Source organism: Melitaea cinxia, chromosome 30 (genome assembly GCF_905220565.1).
Source record: "Melitaea cinxia chromosome 30, ilMelCinx1.1, whole genome shotgun sequence".
In the NCBI taxonomy this organism is placed as follows: Eukaryota; Metazoa; Arthropoda; class Insecta; order Lepidoptera; family Nymphalidae; genus Melitaea; species Melitaea cinxia.
Window position 1 is genome coordinate 7652692 of NC_059423.1, and position 18425 is coordinate 7671116.

General features: G+C 52.2%; 1 protein-coding gene across 1 annotated transcript in view; it reads right to left on the bottom strand.

Annotated features, from left to right (window-relative positions):
* Positions 1-18425, bottom strand: part of LOC123668197 (protein son of sevenless) — a 45557-nt gene that overhangs the window by 21052 nt on the left and 6080 nt on the right. Inside the window, exons 5-18 of the mRNA XM_045601986.1 lie at positions 17954-18145; positions 17042-17171; positions 16654-16757; positions 16054-16221; positions 14480-14544; positions 13987-14117; positions 13200-13300; positions 12467-12572; positions 11539-11680; positions 8197-8326; positions 6800-6980; positions 5012-5123; positions 4369-4525; positions 3801-3986 (exon numbers count right to left, since the gene is read on the bottom strand). Of these exons, the coding sequence (XP_045457942.1) occupies positions 3801-3986; positions 4369-4525; positions 5012-5123; positions 6800-6980; positions 8197-8326; positions 11539-11680; positions 12467-12572; positions 13200-13300; positions 13987-14117; positions 14480-14544; positions 16054-16221; positions 16654-16757; positions 17042-17171; positions 17954-18145 (1905 nt within the window). The remainder of the gene's footprint in view (positions 1-3800; positions 3987-4368; positions 4526-5011; positions 5124-6799; positions 6981-8196; positions 8327-11538; positions 11681-12466; positions 12573-13199; positions 13301-13986; positions 14118-14479; positions 14545-16053; positions 16222-16653; positions 16758-17041; positions 17172-17953; positions 18146-18425) is intronic.

The following is an 18425-nucleotide window of genomic DNA, read 5'->3' on the forward strand; positions in this document are numbered from 1 at the left end:
CGTCCACGTGGCGCAGCGGCGCGGGCGGGCTGCGGTCGAACGCTCACCTGCCGGTACAGCTGGAACTCCAGCAGCGTGAGCTGGCGCGCCAGCTCCAGCGGGTGCAGCGCCAGCGGGTGCCAGCCGTGGCGCTCGGGGTCGTCCACGTGGCGCAGCGGCGCGGGCGGGCTGCGGTCGAACGCTCACCTGCCGGTACAGCTGGAACTCCAGCAGCGTGAGCTGGCGCGCCAGCTCCAGCGGGTGCAGCGCCAGCGGGTGCCAGCCGTGGCGCTCGGGGTCGTCCACGTGGCGCAGCGGCGCGGGCGGGCTGCGGTCGAACGCTCACCTGCCGGTACAGCTGGAACTCCAGCAGCGTGAGCTGGCGCGCCAGCTCCAGCGGGTGCAGCGCCAGCGGGTGCCAGCCGTGGCGCTCGGGGTCGTCCACGTGGCGCAGCGGCGCGGGCGGGCTGCGGTCGAACGCTCACCTGCCGGTACAGCTGGAACTCCAGCAGCGTGAGCTGGCGCGCCAGCTCCAGCGGGTGCAGCGCCAGCGGGTGCCAGCCGTGGCGCTCGGGGTCGTCCACGTGGCGCAGCGGCGCGGGCGGGCTGCGGTCGAACGCTCACCTGCCGGTACAGCTGGAACTCCAGCAGCGTGAGCTGGCGCGCCAGCTCCAGCGGGTGCAGCGCCAGCGGGTGCCAGCCGTGGCGCTCGGGGTCGTCCACGTGGCGCAGCGGCGCGGGCGGGCTGCGGTCGAACGCTCACCTGCCGGTACAGCTGGAACTCCAGCAGCGTGAGCTGGCGCGCCAGCTCCAGCGGGTGCAGCGCCAGCGGGTGCCAGCCGTGGCGCTCGGGGTCGTCCACGTGGCGCAGCGGCGCGGGCGGGCTGCGGTCGAACGCTCACCTGCCGGTACAGCTGGAACTCCAGCAGCGTGAGCTGGCGCGCCAGCTCCAGCGGGTGCAGCGCCAGCGGGTGCCAGCCGTGGCGCTCGGGGTCGTCCACGTGGCGCAGCGGCGCGGGCGGGCTGCGGTCGAACGCTCACCTGCCGGTACAGCTGGAACTCCAGCAGCGTGAGCTGGCGCGCCAGCTCCAGCGGGTGCAGCGCCAGCGGGTGCCAGCCGTGGCGCTCGGGGTCGTCCACGTGGCGCAGCGGCGCGGGCGGGCTGCGGTCGAACGCTCACCTGCCGGTACAGCTGGAACTCCAGCAGCGTGAGCTGGCGCGCCAGCTCCAGCGGGTGCAGCGCCAGCGGGTGCCAGCCGTGGCGCTCGGGGTCGTCCACGTGGCGCAGCGGCGCGGGCGGGCTGCGGTCGAACGCTCACCTGCCGGTACAGCTGGAACTCCAGCAGCGTGAGCTGGCGCGCCAGCTCCAGCGGGTGCAGCGCCAGCGGGTGCCAGCCGTGGCGCTCGGGGTCGTCCACGTGGCGCAGCGGCGCGGGCGGGCTGCGGTCGAACGCTCACCTGCCGGTACAGCTGGAACTCCAGCAGCGTGAGCTGGCGCGCCAGCTCCAGCGGGTGCAGCGCCAGCGGGTGCCAGCCGTGGCGCTCGGGGTCGTCCACGTGGCGCAGCGGCGCGGGCGGGCTGCGGTCGAACGCTCACCTGCCGGTACAGCTGGAACTCCAGCAGCGTGAGCTGGCGCGCCAGCTCCAGCGGGTGCAGCGCCAGCGGGTGCCAGCCGTGGCGCTCGGGGTCGTCCACGTGGCGCAGCGGCGCGGGCGGGCTGCGGTCGAACGCTCACCTGCCGGTACAGCTGGAACTCCAGCAGCGTGAGCTGGCGCGCCAGCTCCAGCGGGTGCAGCGCCAGCGGGTGCCAGCCGTGGCGCTCGGGGTCGTCCACGTGGCGCAGCGGCGCGGGCGGGCTGCGGTCGAACGCTCACCTGCCGGTACAGCTGGAACTCCAGCAGCGTGAGCTGGCGCGCCAGCTCCAGCGGGTGCAGCGCCAGCGGGTGCCAGCCGTGGCGCTCGGGGTCGTCCACGTGGCGCAGCGGCGCGGGCGGGCTGCGGTCGAACGCTCACCTGCCGGTACAGCTGGAACTCCAGCAGCGTGAGCTGGCGCGCCAGCTCCAGCGGGTGCAGCGCCAGCGGGTGCCAGCCGTGGCGCTCGGGGTCGTCCACGTGGCGCAGCGGCGCGGGCGGGCTGCGGTCGAACGCTCACCTGCCGGTACAGCTGGAACTCCAGCAGCGTGAGCTGGCGCGCCAGCTCCAGCGGGTGCAGCGCCAGCGGGTGCCAGCCGTGGCGCTCGGGGTCGTCCACGTGGCGCAGCGGCGCGGGCGGGCTGCGGTCGAACGCTCACCTGCCGGTACAGCTGGAACTCCAGCAGCGTGAGCTGGCGCGCCAGCTCCAGCGGGTGCAGCGCCAGCGGGTGCCAGCCGTGGCGCTCGGGGTCGTCCACGTGGCGCAGCGGCGCGGGCGGGCTGCGGTCGAACGCTCACCTGCCGGTACAGCTGGAACTCCAGCAGCGTGAGCTGGCGCGCCAGCTCCAGCGGGTGCAGCGCCAGCGGGTGCCAGCCGTGGCGCTCGGGGTCGTCCACGTGGCGCAGCGGCGCGGGCGGGCTGCGGTCGAACGCTCACCTGCCGGTACAGCTGGAACTCCAGCAGCGTGAGCTGGCGCGCCAGCTCCAGCGGGTGCAGCGCCAGCGGGTGCCAGCCGTGGCGCTCGGGGTCGTCCACGTGGCGCAGCGGCGCGGGCGGGCTGCGGTCGAACGCTCACCTGCCGGTACAGCTGGAACTCCAGCAGCGTGAGCTGGCGCGCCAGCTCCAGCGGGTGCAGCGCCAGCGGGTGCCAGCCGTGGCGCTCGGGGTCGTCCACGTGGCGCAGCGGCGCGGGCGGGCTGCGGTCGAACGCTCACCTGCCGGTACAGCTGGAACTCCAGCAGCGTGAGCTGGCGCGCCAGCTCCAGCGGGTGCAGCGCCAGCGGGTGCCAGCCGTGGCGCTCGGGGTCGTCCACGTGGCGCAGCGGCGCGGGCGGGCTGCGGTCGAACGCTCACCTGCCGGTACAGCTGGAACTCCAGCAGCGTGAGCTGGCGCGCCAGCTCCAGCGGGTGCAGCGCCAGCGGGTGCCAGCCGTGGCGCTCGGGGTCGTCCACGTGGCGCAGCGGCGCGGGCGGGCTGCGGTCGAACGCTCACCTGCCGGTACAGCTGGAACTCCAGCAGCGTGAGCTGGCGCGCCAGCTCCAGCGGGTGCAGCGCCAGCGGGTGCCAGCCGTGGCGCTCGGGGTCGTCCACGTGGCGCAGCGGCGCGGGCGGGCTGCGGTCGAACGCTCACCTGCCGGTACAGCTGGAACTCCAGCAGCGTGAGCTGGCGCGCCAGCTCCAGCGGGTGCAGCGCCAGCGGGTGCCAGCCGTGGCGCTCGGGGTCGTCCACGTGGCGCAGCGGCGCGGGCGGGCTGCGGTCGAACGCTCACCTGCCGGTACAGCTGGAACTCCAGCAGCGTGAGCTGGCGCGCCAGCTCCAGCGGGTGCAGCGCCAGCGGGTGCCAGCCGTGGCGCTCGGGGTCGTCCACGTGGCGCAGCGGCGCGGGCGGGCTGCGGTCGAACGCTCACCTGCCGGTACAGCTGGAACTCCAGCAGCGTGAGCTGGCGCGCCAGCTCCAGCGGGTGCAGCGCCAGCGGGTGCCAGCCGTGGCGCTCGGGGTCGTCCACGTGGCGCAGCGGCGCGGGCGGGCTGCGGTCGAACGCTCACCTGCCGGTACAGCTGGAACTCCAGCAGCGTGAGCTGGCGCGCCAGCTCCAGCGGGTGCAGCGCCAGCGGGTGCCAGCCGTGGCGCTCGGGGTCGTCCACGTGGCGCAGCGGCGCGGGCGGGCTGCGGTCGAACGCTCACCTGCCGGTACAGCTGGAACTCCAGCAGCGTGAGCTGGCGCGCCAGCTCCAGCGGGTGCAGCGCCAGCGGGTGCCAGCCGTGGCGCTCGGGGTCGTCCACGTGGCGCAGCGGCGCGGGCGGGCTGCGGTCGAACACGTGCGCCACGCCCGCCGCGCCCTCCGCCTCGCACGCCCCGCCCAGCGAGTTCTGGCCGCTTTGCGCACACTGGAACAGCAGGCACGGGAATTTTCGTTTTAGCAATTTAAAAATGTACAAAATATCAGCCCCCCGGGTCACAGGCCCCGCCCACTCCACCCGCACCCCCGAGTGTGTTCTGTCTGCTTTGTGCGCACTGAGAAACCAGATAGATGAGATATTGTTTTAGCGGTTTAAACTGATTTATTTTTAAAGATCAGTTTTTGATCATTTTTAAATGAGACCACATGACCGGCACCAAAAAATTAATACACCCAGTAAAAAAATATGAAGTGACTCATAAAAAACGCAAGATAATTAAGAATCTCAAATTTTTTTAAAGGCAATGAAATACATCTTAAATTTTGTATGAGAACTTCCAACCACCACTCACCTTCCTCTGAACAGTCTTCAATACGCTCTGCACCCATTTCTTCATGGGTTTTCCATCAACCGACTCCAGAAAACTTATCAGCTTCTCCAGCAGCGCCGGTTCCCTCTCGAAATCATAAAAGTGCTGGTCCACCCAGTGCCGAAGAACGTTTATCACACTGGAAAATAAAATGGATTTATGAGAAAGACAAAATACAGGCAAACTCGTTAACATATAAACTGAAACTACAATTGCATGGATAGTTTTTTGTTTTTTTTGTCTGATATTTTACTCTACAAGTCCAAGGCCCAAGTGTACAACCGTATGGCCAATCTGACGGTAATCTATTACCGTAGTCTACGCAGCAGCTTCAACCTTTAATATCCCACAGCTGGGCATAGGCCTCTTTCTCCATGTAAGAGAAGGATCAGAGCTTAATCCACAATGCTGCTCTACTACGGGTTGGTGGACTGTAGTCTATGAACATCTACAATAGCAGGAGCATTACCAAACCTGTCCAGAAGCAGCATTACGAGAGCAGTGTTATTTAGCTGTGATCTTCTGAAAGATTAAATTACTTCAGTCGGGCAGCTCCAGATTTTGAACAGGATATTTTCTGCTATGCCCTACCTAAAAACAAGTAAATATTCAACAGAAATCTCACCGGAACTTGACAGGCTGCTGAAACTCCTTCCTGTACCTCTTCCAATCCTCTCTCGCCGTGTTCTTACTCAACTTCTCCGCGTCACTGCTCACTGACATTTCAACGCATTCCGCTGTAAATAATAAGTAATTCCACAGTTAATACAATAAATATCTATAACATACACAGGCGGTTGTCTATTCCTAAAGTAAGCAACTTAGTACTTGTGTTGCAGATAACAGCCCGGTGGTATAGCTACATTTTTTTACTTCGATAAATACATATTAATATATAAAAATAAATACATATGTCACACCCACTATATAATACAATGTGTCACATTTGACATGTGAATCGTACCCACGACCCACGTAGCAGAAATAAAAGTCACTAGAAACTGGGCCATTTTATCCTACCTACCTATCAGCTTCCCTAGTTTGGGGATCCAGCCAAGAAAACAAGATTTGAATTTCACAATATCATAATGACTTGTCACGCTGATGGTCGAGAGACAAAATATTTGATATGTTTAGAGCATAAATATATTGCCGTTTATGTGTTGTGTTTTTGAACCTGTGGTAATTCAACAGGGTTCAAAAAATACTGATAGCCACTGAGGGCTTTCTGAGGGCTGAGGGAATTTATCTATATATCTAAACTAAATAGGTAAAGAATTGGTTAGTTTGTTTGTTTAAGTCTCAAGATATAAAATTCAATCATAGATAGGTTTATTTGGGATCTAAAAGCCTTGTTATATGAGAAAAATTACAAAGAATGGATGAATGAAAAAAAGAAATCAATGAGACGTGTTGAAAATAAATGAGAATCTTGGCTGCACTTAAACATTGGACTTTTTCAGAGAATAGTAACATTGATATACGCAAAATATTGTAAACGTAAAAAAATATATATATACATACAATAAAGCACATTACTTTAAATTCAGAAAGGAGAGTCATCATTATTCAGAAGGTTAATCGATTAACGGCCGGTTCCTATAATCAGAAAACGATGCGTTTTACTAACCAATCGTTTAATTGCGAAGAGATGACATTCATGAGCAAAACGAATAGTTTTCTAAATACTTAGGTGGTAAGTACCTATATCAAGGTCTAGATCCAGTAGCGAGGCGTTCGGACTGATATCCTTCTTCTGAATCTTGATCCTAGGGGCTGGCGTGTGGGACAAGCGCGTTAAAGTTAGCAAAGCAATTATATGTGTACAGTATAATAAAGATAAATAGTCAAAGCTGTAAGTATCAATAACTTCATGGATGTGTAATGTTATAATTATGGATTGCATTAAGTACCCCGAGTGTATTGAGGGTTCAAATTGTACTAAATATACTAATTTCCTAGGTGTACCAAGTATTAAAAGTGTGCCTAGTATTAAAAGCGTACCAAGTGAACTTTGGTAGCCCTAGTATACTAAATGACCCAGGTCTATTATGAGGACCAAATGTATTGAGTTACGAGTGTCCCAACATTCCCAAGTGTTTTTTTTTTGTGTCCGTAATATAGCAAATGTCTAAAGCGTACCCATAGTATCAAGTGACTCTAAAATATCAAATTATCCCAAATACGCCACGAGATACTCACCGGGCTTGGGCGAATTATCGACGAAATGTGGCTCGGGAATGTCAAAGCGCTTAGTAGGTGGTGCTCATCTCGTAAGTGTAAGTGTACCAAGTGACCCAAATGTACCAAGTGACCCAATTGTGCCAAGTGACCCAAATGTACCAAGTGACCCAATTGTGCCAAGTGACCCAAATCTACCAAGTGTCCCCAATGCCCTAGGCTACTCACTCACCAGGCTTAGGTGCATCATAGACGAGATGTGGCTCGGGGATGTCGAAACGCTCGATGAGCAGCGCCAGCAGCTCTGCAGGCGAGCAGAAGGAGCGGTAGGTGGTGAGGAAGGTGCGCACGAGGTTCAGGTCCGCGTGCACGTGGTATGTGAGACGCTCCACGAGCTTGAGCAGCGTCGCACCCTGGGGAGAATGGTGGGCTACTTCATAATATTCACTTTTCTTGTATATAATGACTTAATCTATCTTTTCAAAATTACAAGTAACTTAATTGATTGCCCTGATCTTTTAGCCAAAGTCTCTTTAGGAGTTCCTACTAAACTTTTTCGTAATAATCCGTTAGTGCACACACCACTAGTTTCCACAAACTATATGCAAAATTCATTTGTCTGGCGGGCGGGTAGTAAGTTTAATGCATATTCTAAAAAATTTGACTTAGACTTATTTAACACTAGCTGTGCGGCTGCAAGGAACCTAATTAGTAATTCTTTCTTTAATAAGTAACTGTGTAGTTTTAGAATTTTTCATATGCATAGTTTTAATGTGATTGTTTCTACTAGTTTGACTGCACCTAACTCTGTTTACTTACATTATTTTACTAACCACATTTTGTAATCTATACGTGTTATTGTTACTACGGCTTATATGTAGCGTAAGTTTTCTTTTTAATATTTTGTGACTACCAGTGGGGAACTATTGGTAGCTTTTTATTTCTATAATTTTGTACATTGTATTTCTCAGCTGTTGTTCCTCCCAAAAAATAAATAAATAAATAAATAAATAAATAAATAAATAAATAAATAATTGGGAACAAACAGGCAGGCAGTTCAACTTATATCATCATCAGAAAATAGATATAAATCAGGTTGCCATCAAGTGTGATATATCTGTAGAGTCCACAAACCAATTTAAAACCTGGATGCATATATGCAACAAAATTATTATTGTTTGCGCTTAGATTCGGGCTTTCAACAGTAGTCTCAACAAACAATAATAAAAAAGGTCCAAACGGGTAAACAGTTATGCCCGATGTTAAACGATTACTGCCGCTAGGATATTTGTGTTAGACAGCCTTAAATTTTGATAATATAATCGCTTCAGTCTGTAATATGCCACAGCTGGGCAATAGGCCTCTTTCCCCATGTAGGAGAAGGATCAGAGCATAATCCATCACGCTGCTCCAATGCGGATTGGAGGAGATAGCTATCAGTGCTCTCCGAAGCACGATAGGAAGACCTACAAGACTAACAACTAGACCGGAAATAAATATTTGTATAAACACAAATATCCACTCCGAGCGGGAATCTAACCCGCGATCGTCAGTGTTTTAGGCGCCGCCGACACGGCACACCAGGGCGGTCGTCAAATAATATAATAACCTTATATAAAATATTCTAACCTTGATAAGAGGCGCGTTTCCAGGCCTCTCTTCCAGTACAATATTGTCTTTAGAATCGGGTTCAGCGAAGCGATACAGCGATGCTGGAGGTAGTTGCAGTGGATGTCGACGCTCCAAGTCCAGTAGAATACTGTAACAATATACTTGTAGTTGAAATTAGTCTAGAAACTCGAGAATTTAAATTTCAGTATATCGCTTCCGTGTCGTAAACTATCTCTTAGGTTCTTTAAATTTTTTCCGCAGATATGGACATAACTGGAAAGCTCCCATTGAAGTGGAGCACATCAGGAAACCTTCTCTTCCCGTGGGTGTCGTAAGAGGCGACTAAGGGATAACAAGGTTCCACAACCACCTTGGAACTTAAGAAGCCGACCGATGGCGGGATAACCATCCAACTGCTGGCTTTGAAATACACAGGCTGAAGACGGGCAGCAGCGTCTTCGGTGCGACAAAGCCAGTACTGCGGTCACCAACCCGCCTGCCCAGCGTGGTGACTATGGGCAAAACACATGAGTTCACGTTATTTTTGGCGTAAACTTGTGGAGGCCTATGTCCAGCAGTGGACTGTATAGGCTGTAATGATGACATCAGGAAATATCCTGCTCAAATTCTGGAGCAGCCCGACTGGAGAAAAGCTCCTGGTGGCCAAAGCTCTTGGGTAGGGTCGAGGATGGGGTGGCAATGCGCTTACGATACTTCGAGTGTTGCAGGTGTCTATAGGCTACGGTGACAGCTCGCCATCAGGACCGTACGCTTGTTTGCCGACCTGTAGGTGCGAACTAATAGGACCTTTAGGTAGGACTTTTGAGGGTGCGGAACCTTGTTCGCTTGTGTTCACCACACCCATCGCCACGGGCCACACGGCTGCGTGAGGTAGTGTGCGAGCGTCACCTGTCCAGCGCGCGGTCCAGCATGGGCTTGGTGTTGAGCAGCACGAGGTCGGCCATCCAGCTGCGCTTGTGTTCACCACACCCATCGCCACGGGCCACACGGCTGCGTGAGGTAGTGTGCGAGCGTCACCTGTCCAGCGCGCGGTCCAGCATGGGCTTGGTGTTGAGCAGCACGAGGTCGGCCATCCAGCTGCGCTTGTGTTCACCACACCCATCGCCACGGGCCACACGGCTGCGTGAGGTAGTGTGCGAGCGTCACCTGTCCAGCGCGCGGTCCAGCATGGGCTTGGTGTTGAGCAGCACGAGGTCGGCCATCCAGCTGCGCTTGTGTTCACCACACCCATCGCCACGGGCCACACGGCTGCGTGAGGTAGTGTGCGAGCGTCACCTGTCCAGCGCGCGGTCCAGCATGGGCTTGGTGTTGAGCAGCACGAGGTCGGCCATCCAGCTGCGCTTGTGTTCACCACACCCATCGCCACGGGCCACACGGCTGCGTGAGGTAGTGTGCGAGCGTCACCTGTCCAGCGCGCGGTCCAGCATGGGCTTGGTGTTGAGCAGCACGAGGTCGGCCATCCAGCTGCGCTTGTGTTCACCACACCCATCGCCACGGGCCACACGGCTGCGTGAGGTAGTGTGCGAGCGTCACCTGTCCAGCGCGCGGTCCAGCATGGGCTTGGTGTTGAGCAGCACGAGGTCGGCCATCCAGCTGCGCTTGTGTTCACCACACCCATCGCCACGGGCCACACGGCTGCGTGAGGTAGTGTGCGAGCGTCACCTGTCCAGCGCGCGGTCCAGCATGGGCTTGGTGTTGAGCAGCACGAGGTCGGCCATCCAGCTGCGCTTGTGTTCACCACACCCATCGCCACGGGCCACACGGCTGCGTGAGGTAGTGTGCGAGCGTCACCTGTCCAGCGCGCGGTCCAGCATGGGCTTGGTGTTGAGCAGCACGAGGTCGGCCATCCAGCTGCGCTTGTGTTCACCACACCCATCGCCACGGGCCACACGGCTGCGTGAGGTAGTGTGCGAGCGTCACCTGTCCAGCGCGCGGTCCAGCATGGGCTTGGTGTTGAGCAGCACGAGGTCGGCCATCCAGCTGCGCTTGTGTTCACCACACCCATCGCCACGGGCCACACGGCTGCGTGAGGTAGTGTGCGAGCGTCACCTGTCCAGCGCGCGGTCCAGCATGGGCTTGGTGTTGAGCAGCACGAGGTCGGCCATCCAGCTGCGCTTGTGTTCACCACACCCATCGCCACGGGCCACACGGCTGCGTGAGGTAGTGTGCGAGCGTCACCTGTCCAGCGCGCGGTCCAGCATGGGCTTGGTGTTGAGCAGCACGAGGTCGGCCATCCAGCTGCGCTTGTGTTCACCACACCCATCGCCACGGGCCACACGGCTGCGTGAGGTAGTGTGCGAGCGTCACCTGTCCAGCGCGCGGTCCAGCATGGGCTTGGTGTTGAGCAGCACGAGGTCGGCCATCCAGCTGCGCTTGTGTTCACCACACCCATCGCCACGGGCCACACGGCTGCGTGAGGTAGTGTGCGAGCGTCACCTGTCCAGCGCGCGGTCCAGCATGGGCTTGGTGTTGAGCAGCACGAGGTCGGCCATCCAGCTGCGCTTGTGTTCACCACACCCATCGCCACGGGCCACACGGCTGCGTGAGGTAGTGTGCGAGCGTCACCTGTCCAGCGCGCGGTCCAGCATGGGCTTGGTGTTGAGCAGCACGAGGTCGGCCATCCAGCTGCGCTTGTGTTCACCACACCCATCGCCACGGGCCACACAGCTGCGTGAGGTAGTGTGCGAGCGTCACCTGTCCAGCGCGCGGTCCAGCATGGGCTTGGTGTTGAGCAGCACGAGGTCGGCCATCCAGCTGCGCTTGTGTTCACCACACCCATCGCCACGGGCCACACAGCTGCGTGAGGTAGTGTGCGAGCGTCACCTGTCCAGCGCGCGGTCCAGCATGGGCTTGGTGTTGAGCAGCACGAGGTCGGCCATCCAGCTGCGCTTGTGTTCACCACACCCATCGCCACGGGCCACACAGCTGCGTGAGGTAGTGTGCGAGCGTCACCTGTCCAGCGCGCGGTCCAGCATGGGCTTGGTGTTGAGCAGCACGAGGTCGGCCATCCAGCTGCGCTTGTGTTCACCACACCCATCGCCACGGGCCACACAGCTGCGTGAGGTAGTGTGCGAGCGTCACCTGTCCAGCGCGCGGTCCAGCATGGGCTTGGTGTTGAGCAGCACGAGGTCGGCCATCCAGCTGCGCTTGTGTTCACCACACCCATCGCCACGGGCCACACAGCTGCGTGAGGTAGTGTGCGAGCGTCACCTGTCCAGCGCGCGGTCCAGCATGGGCTTGGTGTTGAGCAGCACGAGGTCGGCCATCCAGCTGCGCTTGTGTTCACCACACCCATCGCCACGGGCCACACAGCTGCGTGAGGTAGTGTGCGAGCGTCACCTGTCCAGCGCGCGGTCCAGCATGGGCTTGGTGTTGAGCAGCACGAGGTCGGCCATCCAGCTGCGCTTGTCCGCGGCGCTGGCCGCCGCCAGCAGCACGGGCGGGCCCACGCGCGGACACAGCTCCATGAGGTTGCGGCCCTCTGGGGGGGGGGATATACCGTTACTATCATTTATAATTATTGGGGGGCACATATAGTGTTAGTACCGTTCATAGTTGAGATTAGACTTGGATCTTCCATTTTAAATATTAATAAACCCCTCACACTCAATGGTCGACTAGGATTTACTCCCGTGTCGGGGGTCCGAAAACACACAATATACAAGCACAAACGCCCAGACCATGACTGATATCTGTATGGCTAATGTTATATGCGGGGATCGAACCCGCGATCGCCAGCGCAACAGCCATAAACCAGTGCCATAACCGCTACAGAATTACAGATACACTTTGTATATAGTATCAATATATCAGAATAACAATATGATTATTACAGGGGTATTTTATTATATTTGGGTTAACTCAAAAACTATTACTAATCTTGCTAAAATTTTTATGCACACTTGGGTCCACTTGACAAGCACCAGATTTTTTAATGTTATGAGGTAACACATAAAAAAAATCGCAATCATATTAATAATGTCCTACTTTTTATAACCCGGTTGAAAAGAGAGCTTGGAACTAAATATACAAGTTTAAAATTTATATCAATCATTACAGCCTATACAGTCCACTGCTGGACATAGGCCTACACAAGTTTACGCCAAAAATAACGTGAACTGATGTGTTTTGCCCATAGTCACCACGCTGGGCAAGCGGGTTGGGGACCGCAGTACTGGCTTTGTCCCAACGAAGATGCAAAATTTATATAACCCATAAATACCATAATATTTTAAACAATAACTAATAATAAGTTTTTTGAATATACCTTCTCCGTCTGGTCTGTCCACAATTTTCAGCTTTCTTATGTGTAGTTTTTCCTTCAACTTCAACTGTTGCAACCCACCCGCTGTTACACCACTATTTACAGTTACCTAAAATTAAAAACAAAAATATGCTCAGGGCCTGTTTCAAAAATTGTGGATAACTCTATTCGACGGATGATGATATTCAACAGAAAAACATTTTTGATGTATTATTCCTTTCAACAACGAATTCCAATGTATTTGTGAGATAGTGGTGCAAGTAGTTGCCTAAAACACCCACCGTGTAAATACACGTATTATACAAATTTTCCCTACCCGTGCCTCGGAGAGCACGTGAAGTTGTCGGTCTCGTTTGTTATCATAAATATCTGATAGCGATCGTTACTCATACCAGGGAACACATCCGCCAACCCGTATTGGAGCAGCATGCCGGATTAAGCTCAAATTCTTCTCCTGAATGATCGGAGGCCTATGTCCTGCATTGGGATCCTAAAGTCTGAATCATACCATACTGAGTAGTACAGTATTAACAAACTGCTCATCAGGTAAACAGACTACATGAAATAGGTCACAGGGAGTCATTGGTTTCTGGTGACGCTGGACCGCGAATTTGGAAGTCCAAGATGAGTTTGGGCTCAGTCAAGCAGTCGACAAATATGGGCCGAGGATATGTCTGTTGTTTAAATTTGCCAATGGCCAATCAAACATAGTACAGGCACAGTTTACTATACTTACCAAACTAGTGACTGGTTTGCAGAGAAGTAATAATCCATCGAAGAGAAACGCTCGCCTTTCCGCTATCCGTTTACCCGGACCGATCTTTGACAGTGAATCCTCTGTAACATATTTATTACATTACCCCTCGTTGATCCAACCAACGTTGAACTGTTTTGTAAATTAGAAACGCGCGAAGTTTGAATGACAAGAAATTTTCTGCAAAGTATAACAAAACTTCAAGAAAATCAGTTAGAATTAGTGCAGCTGTTTTCGAGTTCAGTTGTCATCAACACTACTGTAAAACTCTGTACGCACGCTTCACTTGGGTAGGTAAGCTGGTGAAACGTTACGAAAAAGTGTGATCGGGCGAGGAGAACGGAAGTAGAGAGGGAGATATAAGTTAGATGGAGCTAAAGAAGTTTTACTTCAGTCATTTGGTTAAAAGCACACTCGTTTTTTTTTTTTTTTAATTTATCCGGAATATTTAGGCTTTATTGAAGGTAGTGGACAGCAGGAAATATCCTACTCAAAATTTAAAAAAGTATATCTGGGGAAGCACCTGAAACTTACAGAAGATACACGTACATTTTTTGTAGGGTAGCCAGAGATGCACTGTACACAGCTGGGATAAAATCCTGGTGTTACCGCTTACCATAGATAATGTATAAATATATTCCGATGAAATAAAAAAACGTAGACAATGTGGGTAGTTTGATTGTTTTTTTGGTTCGTATGTGTGTATGTTATCATGCCTAAATGTGGGTAGTTGCATTTTTTGGATTTGAATGTGTGTGTGTGGTCGTACCTCTAATAAACTCATTGCAGCAGTGAGGTACATCTCTCGAGTCCCAGTTATCCACCAGTCTAGACAGCTCATTGCATTTGTCTATGGCAAGCTGCCTCCGAGCCCGAGACAATGATCTCACCGCTCCCTCTCTGTATATAACAAAATTGTAAGTCAAAACATATTATTAGATACCAATACTAGCACTATAAAGCTGAAAAGTTCATTTATTTGAACGCACTAATCTCTGGAACTACCGGTTTGAATAGAAATTTCTTTTTGTGTTGGATAGCCCATTTCACCGAGGAAGGCGCGGAGCTATTTAGTATTTTATCACGCTTTTTTCCTCAGAATAACACGCATGGAACCACAGGGCATAGCTAATATCAACAAATTTTGTTAACAATAACAAGCTATTTCTGACTCAATAAAAGTAAAATAGCATAAAGTCAAAAACATTTAAGTAAAATATATATATATATATATATATATATATATACACAAATCAACTTACAATTTTGGTCCGTTTCCTAAAGCTTTCGTTAACAAATTCTTTATTGGATGTAGGTTACACTCCACCTGCGAACAAATGAAAACAGGAACATATACGAAATGATATAATACAATAGGTTTATTCTTTCTTTTGATATAAGGGCACATAGGAAATACGTGTTCAAATCTAGAGCAGCCCGACTGGGGAAGTTCCTCGACCTTACAGAAGATCACTGATAAATAAATACTGCTTTCAAACAGTGTTGTGTTCCTATGTGAGTAAGGTGACCAGAGCTCCTGTGGAGGATGGGGAGTAGGGTCGGCAACGCACTTGCGATACTTCTGGTGTTGCAGGCGTCAGGCTACGATAACCGCTTACCATCCCGTGGGCCGTACGCTTGTGAGCCACACTTGTTTTAAATCAGTGACCTGGCAGTGCATCCTGGTCACAGCCTTAAATAACTATAGTTAACGCTATTTGTGGCATATGACCACCCAAAGAGTATGAGGAGACGAAATGCTGGAATAGGCAATAGTTAACAAAGCCATCCTAATCGCGGTCAGAAATGACCTTTGTTTCCTTTATACTCTCTAGGCATGACAAGTGATAGTCATTTTGGACATTTATGGCTCCTTTGACCACCACAGGTAATGCTAGAAGTAAGTTCCAGCCCGTAACGTCCCACCGCTGGACAGCAGGCAGTACTTCACGGTGTCTGTGTTGTGTGTGAGCGAGGGGGGGTGGGGGGCACGTACCTGCTTGAAGCTCTCGCGGTCGTCGGAGGCGGGCGCGGCGGTGAGCAGCGCGCTGACGTAGCTGTGGTACAGCAGCACGTGCGCGACTGGCTGCAGCAGGAGGCGCGGCAGGCAGTACTTCACGGTGTCTGTGTTGTGTGTGAGCGAGGGGGGGTGGGGGGCACGTACCTGCTTGAAGCTCTCGCGGTCGTCGGAGGCGGGCGCGGCGGTGAGCAGCGCGCTGACGTAGCTGTGGTACAGCAGCACGTGCGCGACTGGCTGCAGCAGGAGGCGCGGCAGGCAGTACTTCACGGTGTCTGTGTTGTGTGTGAGCGAGGGGGGGTGGGGGGCACGTACCTGCTTGAAGCTCTCGCGGTCGTCGGAGGCGGGCGCGGCGGTGAGCAGCGCGCTGACGTAGCTGTGGTACAGCAGCACGTGCGCGACTGGCTGCAGCAGGAGGCGCGGCAGGCAGTACTTCACGGTGTCTGTGTTGTGTGTGAGCGAGGGGGGGTGGGGGGCACGTACCTGCTTGAAGCTCTCGCGGTCGTCGGAGGCGGGCGCGGCGGTGAGCAGCGCGCTGACGTAGCTGTGGTACAGCAGCACGTGCGCGACTGGCTGCAGCAGGAGGCGCGGCAGGCAGTACTTCACGGTGTCTGTGTTGTGTGTGAGCGAGGGGGGGTGGGGGGCACGTACCTGCTTGAAGCTCTCGCGGTCGTCGGAGGCGGGCGCGGCGGTGAGCAGCGCGCTGACGTAGCTGTGGTACAGCAGCACGTGCGCGACTGGCTGCAGCAGGAGGCGCGGCAGGCAGTACTTCACGGTGTCTGTGTTGTGTGTGAGCGAGGGGGGGTGGGGGGCACGTACCTGCTTGAAGCTCTCGCGGTCGTCGGAGGCGGGCGCGGCGGTGAGCAGCGCGCTGACGTAGCTGTGGTACAGCAGCACGTGCGCGACTGGCTGCAGCAGGAGGCGCGGCAGGCAGTACTTCACGGCCAGCCGGAACCCGTGACCCGCCGTGTCGAGTCGCTCCGACCGCTGCACGCACAGATACAATAACAATTTAGACTTTACATACGACGATCACGACAACGCGTTAGCGTAACGGTCACAACCCTGGTTTACAGCCTTCGCGTTGACAGTCGCGGGTTCGACATGGCAAAATTTGTATTGGTCATACATACGTTTGTAGTGAACAATTATTTTATTCCAAACTTTACAAGTGACTTGGGCCTCAAAATAGTCCTAACATTTTTACGGACAACCTGCTGCGTTTCAAAATCAAACTGGTGCCTGAATTATTCAATTCTGGGAAAGACCTTGTGCAAGTCACTTCTGCATAATATATCCTTTTAAAAGTAAAACAAACAAAAAAAAATTGTAAGGTAATCCAGAATTTATCTACCAAAACCAAATTCGGTTTTACAAATTTTAAATAGCCCCAAAATATCAACAAAATATATAACTCACTTGAGGATCATCCACAATTTTCTGCAAAGCTTCTCTGGACTCCTTCTTGGTGACGATGTTCGCGTACCAGACGTACGCTCTGAATTCTTCGACTTCTGCCAGTTCTGGAAGATACAAAATAAAATTAAAAATCATCAAAGCCAATTCGATCAAAGTCAACAAAAGGTGTCATATTCACCAATATAATTTTAAGAAATAATTAAATGTTTTACATACACATATAGGATTCAGGTAAGAGTCGGCTGATAAAGCTACACATTTTTTCTATTTTTACAACCTATATGTGAACATATAAATGTATATCACACCCAAACTTAAGAAATCAAACTAAACACCCCTCAAGCAGAAAGTAGGAATGCAAAATGCATCAAATATTAGTAAAAATTACCTTCAAAACAACTGCCTATATACGGCGTGTGTGAATCTTGAGACATCTCCATGGCGTCTTCGAGGTTACCCAGTAGTGTCACCGTCAGCTCATAAATATCCACAATGTTACCAAATATTAAGGATATCGTCTGAAAAAAAAAGGGAAATTTCTTCAAAACTTTAATAGTGACATATCGCGAATGCATAGAGATTAACTTAAAATTTAAACTATATAATTAAGTTAATTAACAATATATTATGGTTTAATATTGTTATTAATATCGTCAGACAGCGCCATCTAGTTTAAGTTAATAAACTTAAACTAGATGCTAGAGCTAACGTCAATATCTATACAAATAAATAAAATTGGAGTCTGTTTGTAATATTAAAATACCCACTCTTTAACTAAATGCATATGTATGTATGGACGGTACATATAACAAAATATTATTTATTTTATTTATTTTATACTTTATTGTACACCACAAATATATTACAAACAAAGCATAAAGACAGTTACAGACAGTGAAGTACAATGGGCGAACTTATGGCTATTTAGCCATTTCTTCCAGACAACCCAAAACAACATTTTTTACAATTTTTGTCTGTCTGTTTGTTCCGGCTAATCGCTGAAGCGGCGATTAGCTGGCTGTTGCGCTGGCGGTCGCGGGTTCGATTCCCGCTCACGATAGACATTTGTATCGGCCATATAGATGTTAGTCGTGGTATGGGCGTTGTGTTCGTGTATTGTGTGTGTTTCTGGACCCCCAACATGGGAGAAAATCTTACTGGAGGATCCGTTGAGTGTCAAGCGATAATTAATTCTTAAAAGTAATTTTCTAGTCATGGCCTTATAAAAGTTATAAAGTGAGTTAGATTATACCTTTTATCCTTATATATTTATATGATTATACCTTTTGTTAGATATTACCTTGCTATCTCCATCCAGAATTTTCTCCAATTCATCTTTAAAAACCCTCACGATCAGGTTCAGATCTCGGAGGAAGGCTCTTTCATCAGCTAAGAGATCTCTCACTAGTTCTCCGTACCCTAATGCTTTTGCCCCAGCCGACCCCGCTGCCCCAGTTAACGACGGTTCTTGGTAAAATACGTCCACAAGCACCTTTGGACAATTATATTGAATTAAATTACGAGTCAAGAAAATAAAAATATTTAATGAAACTTTTTTATAAATTTTATAAAGATATATTAACTTTTTGACACAATAATTCAATTATGAACCGACTTAAAAAAAGGGAGGTTCACAATTCGATTTTTTTTTATTAGGTAATTGAATATTTTTTCGATTCAATTGTTTTTTTTTTTTTCTTAACATTTTTTAGTTCGTTAGTTTGCCATATTTATGTATCATCTTATCTTTTTAACTTTCATCCGTAATATTA